The sequence below is a fragment of the Microcaecilia unicolor genome, chromosome 1 (genome assembly GCF_901765095.1).
Source record: "Microcaecilia unicolor chromosome 1, aMicUni1.1, whole genome shotgun sequence".
NCBI classification, from domain to species: Eukaryota; Metazoa; Chordata; class Amphibia; order Gymnophiona; family Siphonopidae; genus Microcaecilia; species Microcaecilia unicolor.
The window spans coordinates 391,161,027-391,174,625 of record NC_044031.1 but is presented as its reverse complement, the minus strand read 5'-3'; the positions used below and the strand labels follow the sequence as shown (position 1 = coordinate 391,174,625).

Here is a 13,599-nt window from a genome sequence, read left to right as displayed (position 1 = left end):
CCCTGGTTTTTCATGATAGATCAGTGTTCATACCATGACAGTAATGAACCTCACTCCAAAGCCAGGGTATAACAATCTATCATGACTTCTACCCCCTAGTATCATCCATTATCCTTTCCTTAATGTTTTTAGTCTCATGCATTACACCAATGCATGTCTATGTTTCTCATACCTTACACTAACACTATTTGCTTTTGTCTCCCCTAGAATGTAAACCGCACTGAACCCTGGAAAGGAGATATTAGCGGTATACAAGAATTGATTTGAGTTTAATAGAATGTGGAGTATGATTGCAGTCTCTCAAATTTACTGCTAACACTCGCTGTAGTACTTGCATTGTGTCACAGACAGCTTCTTTCTGGAGTTCATAAGATGTAACATGTATAGGCAACTTATCAGGTGCACATGGACGTTTTTTAATCACGTCTGTGGCATCCAAAACGATGGGAAAAATTTCTATATCTTTCTGCTACATTTTCTTAGTCTCGGACTGCATTTCTTAGTACTTTGAGGATCACGATTCACCGACTAATCACTTGGGACCAACACCTCTGTAATCAATGCTCTTCTGGTGTTTTTCTCTTTTACTACTATATCTGGATTTCTGGCATCCAGCTTTTTGTCAGTCAGGATGGGGGTATCCCAGGTGATCATAACCTCTTCGTTTCCCACAATTCTCTTAGGGTCACGATTCCAGTGCTTTTCCAGCACATCGATGTTGTAATACTTAGAGTTTCCAATGAATGTGACGTAGCAACTTGTGCCTTTCTGCATAAAAGTTTCCACCATCAGCATTTTGCAGTCAGCCATGAGATGAGTAACTGTTTCTAGCTCTTTTTACAGAATCTACAGATGTCTGTTGCATCAGTTTTTTTCAATGATTGCTATAAACCATTTTGTCCATAATCTGCTGTCCTGGGCTGCAGCTATCAATCTCTCATACTTAGGTTTCAATTCACCATGTATCCGATGTTGATCCATGAATGGTTCCTGGAGTAACAATTTGTATTTCCTGCCCTATTTATACATTTGCCATTTGTTGTTCCTCCCCTGTTGATCCAGTTGCCTTATATGGTAGGGAAGCCCTGCCCAGTGCGTCGCCATTTTGGAGGTAGTGCTGGAAGAGGAGGGAGTGCTACTCCCTCCTCCATCACCCACGAGGTGGGGGGGGGGGGTGAAGGGGCCGCTGGACCACCAGGGTGGGTTGGGTGGGGTGTGTAGCCCACTGGGCCACCAGGGATTTTTTTTTTTGTGTGTGTGTCTGGGGGGGGGGGGGGGGGGGGAGTAGGAGGGCTGGAGATCCACCGGGGAACTTGAAAAACATAGTCTTTTGCTTTTTCCAGATACGTTTTTTATGAGAATGGGTAGCAGGCTTAGTACATATTTCAATCAGTGCATGTAAATCTCTGTCATGAATATTCATTGTGGATATCCCGAAAACCTGACTGGCAGGGGTGCCTCCAGGACCAGGTTTGGGAACCATTGGTCTAAATCCTTATGGTATATCACTCCCAAGTATTTAATTCCCCTTATTGTTTCTGTTGAAATTAATAAGAATCTAAAACCATCTTTCTACAATGAACATTAAGGGAATTGATTGAAGTCCACTTCTTGAATATATGTTTCTCCTGGAGGAAATCTGATTTTCAAAACGTTGAAAGCATTCTAGGGCATCACCTGTTCTATGTGTGTAATAGTAAACATCTGTAACACACCTCCCTTTTAGTGTTGGAGTTTTGAGAAAACAGTATAACGTATGATGGTTTTTAAATTTTTATCTCAAAAAGATATAGCAGATTTAGAAAAGGTACAGAGAAGAGTGACCAAAATGATCAAGGGGTTGGAACAAGTCTCAGAACAAAGGCTAAAGAAGTTGGGGTATTTCAGATTGGAGAAGAGGAGGCTGAAGGGTGATATAAGAGGGCTACAAAATCCTGAGTGGAGTGGGTAAACGCATATCAGTGGTTTTACTCTTTTTCAAAATGTACAAAAACTAGGGGTTACACCATTAAGTTACATAGTAAAACTTTTAAAACAAATAGGAGAAAGTATTTTTTCGCTCAACTTGTTGCTAGAGGATATGGTAAAAGCATCTAGAGTAGCTTTGGACAAATTCCTGGAGGTAAAGTCCATAAACCGTTAAGGTAGATCTGGGGAAAGCCACTGTTTACCTATGTCTTGCTACTCTTTGGGATTCTGCTAGATACTTGTGACCTGGCCTGGCCACTGTTAGAAGCAGGATACTAGGCTACATAGACCCTTGTTTGTAACCAGTATGGCACTGATGTATTTTATGTTTATTTATATACTTGCTATACTGCCTTTCATTCGATAATCATAGCGGTTTGTAATACCTTAAAACATGATAAAATGTTAAGATAGTCCTAGAGGGAGAAGAAACAGGAAAGGATACCTTCCTGTAGCCATAGCTGTGACCAACATCATGCTACCCTACCATAGGAATCCTAATTAACAATTCTCAAATCCTTTAGAGAAAAAATGCTCTTTAACATTTTAGAAAAGAATTAAAAATTCATTTTCATCCGAAGATATTGGGGAAGGGCATTCCACAATGCTGGGGCCAAATAAAGGAATGCAGACATGTAGTCAATTCCGCATCACTGGTGGAAAGACATTTTTCTCTGAGGACCAACAGGTATTATAATGTATGTCAAAAATTAGTGCATATGCTTAACTGGTAGCTCTGTGTTTAAAACTCTGTCTCGCCCTGGTATTTATTTATTTATTTATTTCAGAATTTGATGTACTGGTTTATGGTCTTAGAATGGTAACTGAAACATGGGAATGAACAGACAAAGTTTCGGAACAGTACACTAAGGTCTAGATTCTGTAAATGGCGCCAAACTCATGCGCATTAAGCCGTCTGGAAGAAGGTTGCTAGCAGAAGGAAACATGATCTGGAAGAAGAGCAGGCAGAGGGGGCACAAGCTGCAGACAGAAGAGGAGCTGAAAGAGATAAAGAAGTAGACGTGTAGGACTGGCAAATGAGTGGCTGAGGGAAAGGGGGGGTCATGGTGGAGAGAACAGACATCAAGTAGAAGAAGGAGTAAAACTAGAAGAAAGTGAGATGAGGGAAGCTATAGAGAAAAACCATGAAGAGACAAACATACATGGAAAAAATAGAAATGATGGTGACATGGGAGGAAGACTGGAAGAGAATCCTTAAAAGAAGGAACTTGAGGACAGAGACAAAACCAATATCAAGTAGAGACAGAGAACTGAATTTAAACTACAGACACAAAGGTTTAAGTCTTTAGAAAAGATTTCTGTGCCAGCTAGGCTGGATCAAGGATAGGCAGATAGCTATGTTTTGCCCTTCTCCAGCCCTGTAGTCACCAGACTTAATATGTAATTTTACTGGAAGGACATGGAGAAGAGCACAGCAGGAGGGGATTGTGCCAGTATTTGATGCCATAATCTGAAAAATATCTTTAAAGTTGCTCCCTTTGGTAGCTCTGAAATGCACAGACCTATGATTGAGTCTCAGATTGAACATTGAGTAGAGAGTAACACCATCTCCCTTTTTTTCACAAAAATACAAGTCGTTCCCTTGTTACATTTTATGGGAGACAGTGGTGTTGGACTGAGTGGGCTCATTATGCTGCATGGTCCCAAAGAAACAGCATGGCAGCAGCAGGAAGAGGTTACAGGATAGATTTGTGGAGCTTGGAAGGGGGCAAGAGGATCTTGGTTTGGTTTTCCTCTTGGCTCGGCTACTCAGCCCTGGCTTTCATTCTCACTCCCGGCACAGCTCTGCTACAGTCTATCTTTTGGGGTGTGTGACTGTGCAGACTACCATGAATGAGGGGGTACTGCTATAGTGGTGTGCCACCCCCATATCCTTCTACATCATTTGGGCCAGGGAAAGAGGGCAGTGGGGAGATAATGGTGCTGGGCAGAGAATGGAGGAGAAAAAAAGGAGATGTTTGTTAAAAGGAGAGAGGGATGTTGTGCTGGAATCATCGTTAATAAAGGAGGGGCATTATGCCAAAGCTGTTACCACCAAATGAGGTGCCAATTTCCATTTTGCAGAAGGCACTAGAGTGGGTGCTAATTCAGCTTCCCAAGCCAACCACTTATTCTGTGACCACTAGAGCTTTAGCAGGTGGGCTGGCACACAGTGGGGTTGATATGAATACATGCTTTTGGGTTCACTGTTTTCCAATCCCAATCTTTGGGATTTTCAGTCTGAGAGCAGGAAGCACCATATGCAAATGTGGCCCTAGGGGCTGTGGAGCAAGTGGTGGCTGAACTTCCAAGGATTGTTCATGCAGGCCCCCTCACTGCTAATCTTCAAAGCCTTGCTCAAAGCCCACCTCTTCAATGTCGCCTTCGGCACCTAACCACCATACCTCTATTCAGGAAATCTAGACTGCCCCAACTTGACATTTCGCCCATTAGATTGTAAGCTCCTTGGAGCAGGGACCATCCTTTTTTTGTTAAACTGTACAGCGCTGCATAACCCTAGTAGCGCTCTAGAAATGTTAAGTAGTAGTAGTAGGTGGTGGAGCAGCTCATAGGGCCTTTCTGGATGTGGAACTGCTATTGTATTTCAGTCTGTAAGTTCTAGATATGAATGTGTTTGGGGGCTCTGGGAAGAGGGAGTACAAATACGATCCTTTCCAGGAAGGGTGGGGATACATTTTAAGCATGTAATGAATGTGCTTAAGAGGTATGAGGGATGGGTGAGCCTTGGATGCAGGGGGAGGGAAAGGTAGAGTGAAAGAGAACCTAATGAGTGAAGAATTTAGTAGGGGGCAATGCAGTTTAGGTGAGGCGGAAGTAGCAGAGAAGTATAGAACTGGGGGAGTGGATGGTACCTGGGGGCGGGGTATTAAGCATCCTACCCCAAAACAAAGAATAGTAGGTCTAATCCTAAGGGAATTCACTCCAAAAGAATGTTTTCAATTGGCTTTTCTTATTTGGCATCTGTTGCTTGGAATGCACTTCCATATCAAATTAGGAAACTGTTAAAGGCTTTCAGTTTTAAAAAAAATATTTGGATGTATGATGGTTATTTGTAGTAGTATTGTGATGTCTATCCCAGGAGAGTCCACATAGAATTATATGGTATAGGTGGAATATAAGAACTTTTTGTAATGTAATATGTCAAACTGCATTGGGAGAAAGATGTGAGGTGAAAAGCAGAATAAGAAGATGAGGAAGAAGTCATTAAGGGGAGGAGACTGAGAAATAAGTGGAGGTGGTCGGAGACAAAAGAAGTATATGGTGTGCACAGGCTAGGTAGGGAAGAAAGGACTATTGAGAACTGGCTGGGAGGGGGAGAATATGGGTTGTATAGATGGGCTAGGGTGGACTGGAAAGTTTAGCATGAGTGTGGTGTAGATGGGCAGGGAGTAGGATGGTAAACCGTGGTGATGAGTGGAGTTGAAAGACAGCCTGACCAGTTGTGTTCACAACCCACCATGCTTTAATTTTCCTTTATATGGACTTGGTAATTTGTGCCGAGTTGATCACCCTGATTCATTTTGAAAAGTTGGCTCCTGTGGAGAAAAGTGGCTGAGTTGTATAATGGATGTACCTCAGAGACCAACTAATTTATCAGTCATAAATTTTGCATAAGAGTCCAGAGAGAATTATGAGGTTGTACTTAGTCTGTGTGTGAGGACTGGGTTGAAATCTTCTGATCTGTGCTACCCAGGTGACGATTGTATACATATGGGTCCCATCAGATGGTGGGATACTGAATTTAATCACCATAGTGTTGAATATATCATGATAAGTTATTAATGTTTCAGTGAGTCAAAACTTATTTTGCAGTGTGAGCATTCAGTACTCAGTAGCTTATGAAATGTTATGCCAGGATTAACATTTTTGTGCATCTGCCATGGGTCACTCAGTAAAGAGAGAGACCTTGAAGACCTCGTATTTTAGCCAAGAATGACATGGCTTCCTACCTGAACTTTGATAGTGTGCATGGAAAACTTTAAAAACCGGGAACCTAATTTTGTTGTTATAAGCATGAGCAATTAGTCTGTATTTGTGACCTGACTTGCATATTGCTTGTACTTTTTCGATCCCCTTTTGCTAGAAATGTGAACCTGGTGCTGACTGGTGATTGTATTGATGTGAATGGAGACAGTGAGGGAGCCTTACGTAGAGAGGAGGACAATATTCTTTGACAAGATGTGAAGAGTTACATACAGGTACTGAAAAATACTATGGTATTTACATAGCCTGTATTAACTACTGAAAAAGTGAAGAAGCATTGGGAGCCATGATGTGTAGCCCCTGAACTAGGTGTTTCATTGCTGTTACTGGGCTGGTTGGAGAGGGTTAAAAGTTGGGAAAGCCTCTGTATGGTGGTAAATAATGGCCAGTAGGAGCTGGGCCAGATTAAGGTGTAATATGAAAGTAGAGTGTGTTTTGTGTGTGTTTGTTTTGGAAGGTGTTTTTACCTTTTTGGTTCCCACGCCCCTTTAGCTGATCAATGAAACCATTGCACCCTCTTGTTAAACTTAATTGCACATGATTATTTTTTTTGGGGGGGTAGGGAAGGATGTATTCCTTTTTAAATTCAGGTAGAAATGAAATTAACAATTGTTGCTGGAAATATTGTTTTGGAATTCTCCAATAAAAATTATTGAAACAATTGTGCAGTTTAAATGGATCCGACTAAGCACGCTTCGTGTGGAATTTTTTTATTTCTCAAGAAACAATCTGCAAGCAATACGCTGCACCTAAGTGTGCAGGAATAAGGCATTTTGTCTTGGTTTTCACCTGTTACTAGAGCTTGAGGTGGTATTCGTCTTTTTACAAAACCAGGAGGTGGTGTGTATTTATAAATTATTCCATTTTAGGACAGAAACCTTGAAAAAAAGAGCAGTAAAAACCAACTCCTAATAGGAGAAAAAACTATTGCTCCCCCCACCCCAAAAAAAAAAAAACAGGTGTCATAACATATCTAGTCAATCTATGAATACCTTCTCAGTTAACATCTACTATTAATAGGCAAAAATTTAACGCTATCTCCAAAGGAATTTCAATTCACTGTGCACAGCAAAAATCAAAACACTTAGCTCGAATAGATTCCTTACTCTTTATTCATCAGTTTATTTTGCCAATCTTGAACCAAAGGCTATAATCTAAACTCTGCAGCAACACAGGTTAAAAAAAAAATCCTCCAAGGGCTTAGTATTAACACATATGTGTCTGGGCATTTTCTTTTCCTCTCTGTCAAAGACCTCTTTCCCCCCTCTCCCCCAAATGTTTCTAAGCTACTGAAAATAGTCTCCATTACGTGGATATAGAACCCCAAATGTACCAGCTCCTTTCTTCTCTTCAAAGCCCCCCACCTTTGCCCCCAGCGTTAGTCTGGGTTACATAGAATTTTGGTGAAGAAAGTGGAAAGAGATGATGGATGAACAGGGAGTTGCCTGAGCTGGGGATAGGAAACAAAAAAGTGAGGAGAATAAGTGAGGATACCAAGAAAAATGTTTATTCACATAAAAAATGACCCGACACGGCCGTGTTTCGGCCAAAAGGCCTGCCTCAGGGGTCCTTATAACCTCAGGTAATTTGATGTGAACCGTGCACTCTGAAAAATGGTGTCGGTGAACCCTCTTGGGTCTCCTCTCTTCTAGACAAATTTTTGGATATTTAAAACAGAAACTAGCCTGTTGTACTCCTCTCGTAGATACGGTTTGGAATTACGAAAATGCTATTACCTGAGGTTATAAGGACCCCTGAGGCAGGCCTTTTGGCCGAAACACGGCCGTGTCGGGTCATTTTTTATGTGAATAAACATTTTTCTTGGTATCCTCACTTATTCTCCTCACTTTTTTGTTTCATATCTCACGTTCCGTGAGGGATTTCACCTCCTTTTTGTTTTTTCCTGAGCTGGGGATAGAACATGTTGACCTTTTTTTTTTTTTTTTTTTCTGGTGGCTGTTTTTAGGTTGTGCTGTATTCAGATAAATGATAGCTGGGTTTACTTTTCTGTTTTAGACCACCTTGGCACATATTATAGCTAAAAACAGCAAGAAGAACGGTGCCAGGTTTGTGACCCTGTCGGCAACGAGTGCAACGACGAATGATGTCAGGGAAGTGATAAAGCAGGCCCAGAATGAACTTCGGCTCGTCAAGAGGAAGACCATCCTCTTTGTCGATGAGATTCATCGTTTCAACAAATTGCAACAGGTACAGAACCATGCCATCCATTCAATATGACTAGCTAAAAGTATATAGCAACTACCTGCCTGCTGAGCGGTCATTCTCTCTCTCTTAAGTAGTAGTGCAGAACCATGTGTGTATTTATCAAAATTCTTGCACCCCACAGTTCTCCTCACTAAAAAAGTGCCTAGAATATAGGTTCAGATCTCCCTTTCTCACTGATCTTGTGTGATCTTGCATAGTTCCCTTTATTATCCTAGGTCTCTTTGTGTAAATATATGTGGGTACGTAATAATGAGGTTGCATCTTGTCTCACCTCTCACAGGGAACTATGCACCAAGGATGCAATTCTGTAACTTAGGCACTAACATTTATTCTTGCATTACACGTATAAATGTTAGAGTCCTAGTATATATGTATTCACTTATGCAGTATTTTGCCGTATAGGAGTGAAAGCACTATTCTACAAATATACACTAATATAAGTTAAGTGTGTATTTGCAAGGGGGCATGTACGGGACACAGGCAGAACTCCCATCTGTTCATAGCTCACAGAATGCTAAGTTACGTACCTGCGCTACGTAACCCTAGTAGTGCTCTAGAAATGTTAAGTAGTAGTAGTACCTGCCGCACTTAAGCCCATGCACTGACACCAGCTCTATGGCTAGCATAAGTGCTCCCACCTAAATGTTAGGCATGTTGATACTTGGTTCCGCTGCTGTTCTATAAAGGAAAATAGATGCCTTCATTCCTTTATAGAATGGGCTCTTACTGTGTGGTCTCTGCCTAATTCTGGGCACCCTGTTATAGAATTGCTCCCTATGAAGGTAATTGTAACAGGTTGCCAAAGTTGGGAGGCCAACTAAGTGCCTATTTTGAGGCTATTTAATAGAGACATAGATATTGATGTGTCTTTATAAATTAGCATCTCAAAAGCAGCTGAAATTGCAGCTAAAATGTATGCAACTGAAGTACACTTGTAGGTAGTTTATAGCCTACCTACTTACTTCGTAACTGTCCAAAAATGTCTGTATCTAAAGTACTGGGGTCTTCTAGAAAGTTGGAGAAGGTTCAGGTCTACGTGTAAATTAGGATAAATCTTTATTCTGTCATTTTACAATTGATTGACTCAGAAGTTGCACAAGGTTTGTTACTTACAATGGAAGCACATTAATTTAAATATTTCAGTGTATGGATAAATATGTTTTTCATTTAATGGGAGAATAGACTTGGAAAGGTAGGGCTCTATCTCTCATTATGCGGGTGAATCACTGCTATAAAAATGATGATTTCTTCTAAGTTTTTACATATGATTAGAGCTGCTCCCTTGAAAATTCCTCAAACGGTGTTTAAAACAATTGATGAAATACTATGCGCTGTAGAAAATTCAAGATAAAAGTGAATGCATTACAGTCTCGATTATCCGACCTAAATTACTGCTACAAATCATTTCTACAGCGCTACCAGTTGTGCGCAGCGCTTGTTGTTTGGATAACTGAAAAGTCAGATAATATGGAAAACACTGTATAAACCCCTCAAGGAATGTATAAACAAAGGCATAGAGTTTCCGATTTTCAAAAATTGTTCTAAAACAAAGATTTTTAATAGAAATAAATGTGATGTCACTGGGGGATCTGTCAGGATATGCCAGATGGTCGGATTAGCGAAGGTCGGATAATCGAGATTCTGCAAACAAGGAGGACTAGACATGCTTAATCTAAAGTTGTGAGAGGAATTGATATCACCAACCCAAGTGTATCATTTATTGTGAGAGCTCTAGTGTTTCAGTGAAAAAATCAAGATTTTAGTGCCCTGTAAAAGCTATATACCTGGTCTCCTGGAGTATCTGATGTTTTGCTGAGGTGCTGGTCTGAATTTGGTAATGACCACAAGGTGAAGAGCAGTGGAACTAGGCGAGTTCACCTTTGGGGGAGACTGGCAGCAGGGAGCTGGAAATGGGAATGATAAATGATGTGATTAAATTTGCAGATGACACAAAACTATTCAAAGTTGTTAAATTGCATTCAAATTGTGAGAGATTACAAGAGGACCTTAGGAAATTGGAAGACTGAGAATCCAAATGGCAGATGAAATTTAATGTGGACAAGTGCAAAGTAGTACATATTGGGAGGAATAATCCGTATCGTAGGTACATGATAGGTTCCACATTAGGAGTTGCCATCCAAGATGATCTATGTGTCATTATGTTGAAATCTGCTCATGATGGCCAAAAATGCAAACAGAATGTTAAGAATTATGAAGAAAGCAGTGGAATATAAAACAAAGAATATAATAATGCCTCTCTATCGGTCCATGATATGATCTCACCCATGAGTATTGTGTGCAGTTCTAGTTACCGTATCTCAAAACAGAGAGAGCCAAATTAGAAAAAGTTCACAAAAGGGAGACTGAACTGATTGGAGATGAAACTCCTCTCATATGAGGAAAGGCTTAAAGGTTAGGGCTCTTCAGCTTGGAGAAGCGATAGCTTTGAGGGAATATAATAGAGGTCTACAAAATCCTGAGTGGAGTAGAACGGGTAAACGTGAATCGATTGTTTACTCTTTCAAAATCACAAACAAATAGGAGAAAATATTTTTTTACTCAATGAATAGTTAAGCTTTGGAACTCATTGCCGGAGGAGGTGGAAAAAGCACTTTAGATATCTGGGTTTAAAAAAGGTTTGGAGAACTTCCTCGAGGAAAAGTCCGTACACATCTATTAATGTAGTCATTGAGGAAAGCCACTGCTTATCCCTGGTGTTGGTAGCATGGAATCTTGCTGCTCTGGGATTCTGCCAGATACTTGTGACCTGGATTGGCTAGATGAACCTTCTGTTTGACCCAATATGGCAAATGCACCGCAGACAGGCAGACAGAGCAACGCCACACACAGCAGGCCCACTTGCCGGAGAGGCAGTACAAATCTCCTGGGTAGATTTTGAAAGATGGTTAAGTGTTCTGGAACAAGAGATGTCAGTGAGTAAGTCTGAACTGATTGACTTGATAGGTAAAATTAAAATAGAAATATCTGAGCTAGGATCATGTGTAGAAAGAAGTTTAAGGAGAAAGAAGAGGAAGTGGGGGCAGCCTAGCCCAAGCTGCAAAAATTGGAGCGTTTGGTCAGACATCTGATAGATCTGGAGAATTGCCTCTGCAGGAATAATCTGTGGATCGAGGGGATCCCCAAAAAGGACAAGTATAAGGACAGCAAGGAGGTAGCAGTGTGCATTTGTAGGGCAGTGTTGGACTCAGAAGAGCAGCCAATTATTGATATTGAAGTTAAGTTGAATAGAGCGCACAGAAATGACATTGTTTGAGTACATGACTACATGGTCAAGGAGAAGATAGCAGCAAGGGGTCTCTGAATCATTGACTGGGAAAGTGAGAAAGTGGCAGTATTTGTGGACTTTGCATTGGCCACTCTACAAGAAAGAAAAGAAATGAGAGCAATCATATTCCGCTTGCGAAGGAGGAGACATCACTATAGCTGTCTACTCCCATTTGGCCTACCCTTTACTGTAAGTGGAATGACATACACAGCCAGAATGGTGGAGGAAGCTGATAGTGCCCTAAGAGACTTAAGAGTGAATGGACTGAGTCCATCTTGATCTTATGGAGAGAGAGATCAGGGCACAAAGAGGCCCCCATAGGACCTATAAGAAAAAGTTGTACTCTGTGTACTTTGGGAGGCAATGAAAAGGCTGAAGATTCCAGAGGGCAACAAACTTGAGCAAGGAAGTGGAGGGGAGAGGGGCTGACACTCTGTGGTCTTGAGAGACTAGTCTAGTTTTCTGTGGATAATGAGGGTGAGCTATATGACTGGATGGTGTTCATGTATGGAGGGCTGGTTGGGAAAGAAGAGAGGGGGAGGGAGGACTAATAGGTGAAGGTTGGGTGGCTATGGATGAAGTTGGGGGGACTATCTGGGGAGGAACCAAAATTTGATGAAAGCAATGGCTGTCATTTTTCTTCTACTTTCCTTCCTGTAGTAGCAGGGGATGGGTATGGCTGGGGTGAGGATAATGGAGGGAAGGGAAAGGGGTAAATTGGATTGAAAGTATAGATTCTTGGAATGTAAATGGTTCAAACAGTTTCACAAAATGACAAATAATCCTGTCCAGGGTGGGTTGGAAAGTGATAGTGTATATGAGAGACACCTTTGAGGGATGATTGATTATTGTTCCATAAAGATTACATCTGCTAGCAATCAAGTTGTAATTAGAAATAGTTGTAATACAAATCAAAAAAACATTTTAAAATGACTGTATGGCAATGCAAGAAGCCTAAAAAATAAGATTGTGTGGCACCAAAGAATGATATATACATAATGGGCATCTCATAGATCAGGTTGAAAGAAGACAGATAAAAGAGGGATACTATGATACAGGGATACAAATTATATTAAAATGACAGGGTGAATTAAATTGGTAAAGAGGTAAGATTTATATAGTCGGAATGGCATAGAGCTGAGCAGGATAAAAGTTCTGCAGGAAACTGCTTTAGAAACTTATGAAAAACAGGAAAAAAAAAACCTCAACAATTTAACTACAAGTACTAAGCTAGTTATCCAGAAGAGCTAAAGCCGGATTCATTTTTCCCTCAGAAACAACATTATTACTCAAAAACATAACTTACGAAAATACAAAAATAATATAATTAGAATTCCGATACTTAATAACACATTTGCAAGGACAATTTAACAAAAATAAGACAAAGTGATGTCATTGTTAGAGATGAAAGGCTGAGACTAGATCTCTGACCAGGTGAAGCATTAAATAGTGAAAATCCCCCCCCCCCCCCCCCACTCCCCTCACCCTTATCCTGAATATTCTCTGTGGACATCTGAGTAAAAGGTAATCTTTTTTCCCAATGGTGATGAGAGTTAAGCTACAACCTTTCAAAGAATGGTGTGGTGTAAAAAAAAAACGCTGGCCACTGTGGCAGACTGTGTGGGAGAGGCATGGCGGATAAGATGACATCACTGAGCTCTGAGTCCGAGAATGATATCAGTGAGGGAAGCATTCATGATACCCAGGTGGTGTGTAAAAGCAATATGAAGATGTAGATGGTGGATTAAAAGATTAATTCCTTGTCATCAAGCAGATGAAGCCATTACGTATGGGTTATGTCCATCAACCAGCAGGGGAGATAGAGAGCACTCAAACTTTCACAGTGCCCTCTTGGCCAGCTAGCTCCACTGCCTCTTCAGTATTCTCTATCTCCCTTAGCAGGGTGGCTGCAGCTTGTTCGAGCTCCAGAAAAATCTGCCGGGAGGTGGTTCCTGGCTTGCCAGTTGTTAACCGGAGTGTTGGAGGCTATAGCAGCTTCACTTTAAAGGCACATAGGTTCGCCCTTTCCCTGCCTTACCCATACCTCTGTGGATGTGGACATATTGCCTTGCTTTCCCTGTCCTTACCCACCAACAGTGGATGCAGGCATATAG

General features: G+C 41.1%; 1 protein-coding gene across 1 annotated transcript in view; it reads left to right on the top strand.

Moving 5' to 3' along the window:
- WRNIP1 (WRN helicase interacting protein 1) overlaps nucleotides 1–13,599 on the top strand; it is a 117,887-nt gene that overhangs the window by 16,992 nt on the left and 87,296 nt on the right. The window contains exon 2 of the mRNA XM_030210944.1: nucleotides 7,990–8,181. Coding sequence (XP_030066804.1) covers nucleotides 7,990–8,181 — 192 coding nt within the window. The remainder of the gene's footprint in view (nucleotides 1–7,989; nucleotides 8,182–13,599) is intronic.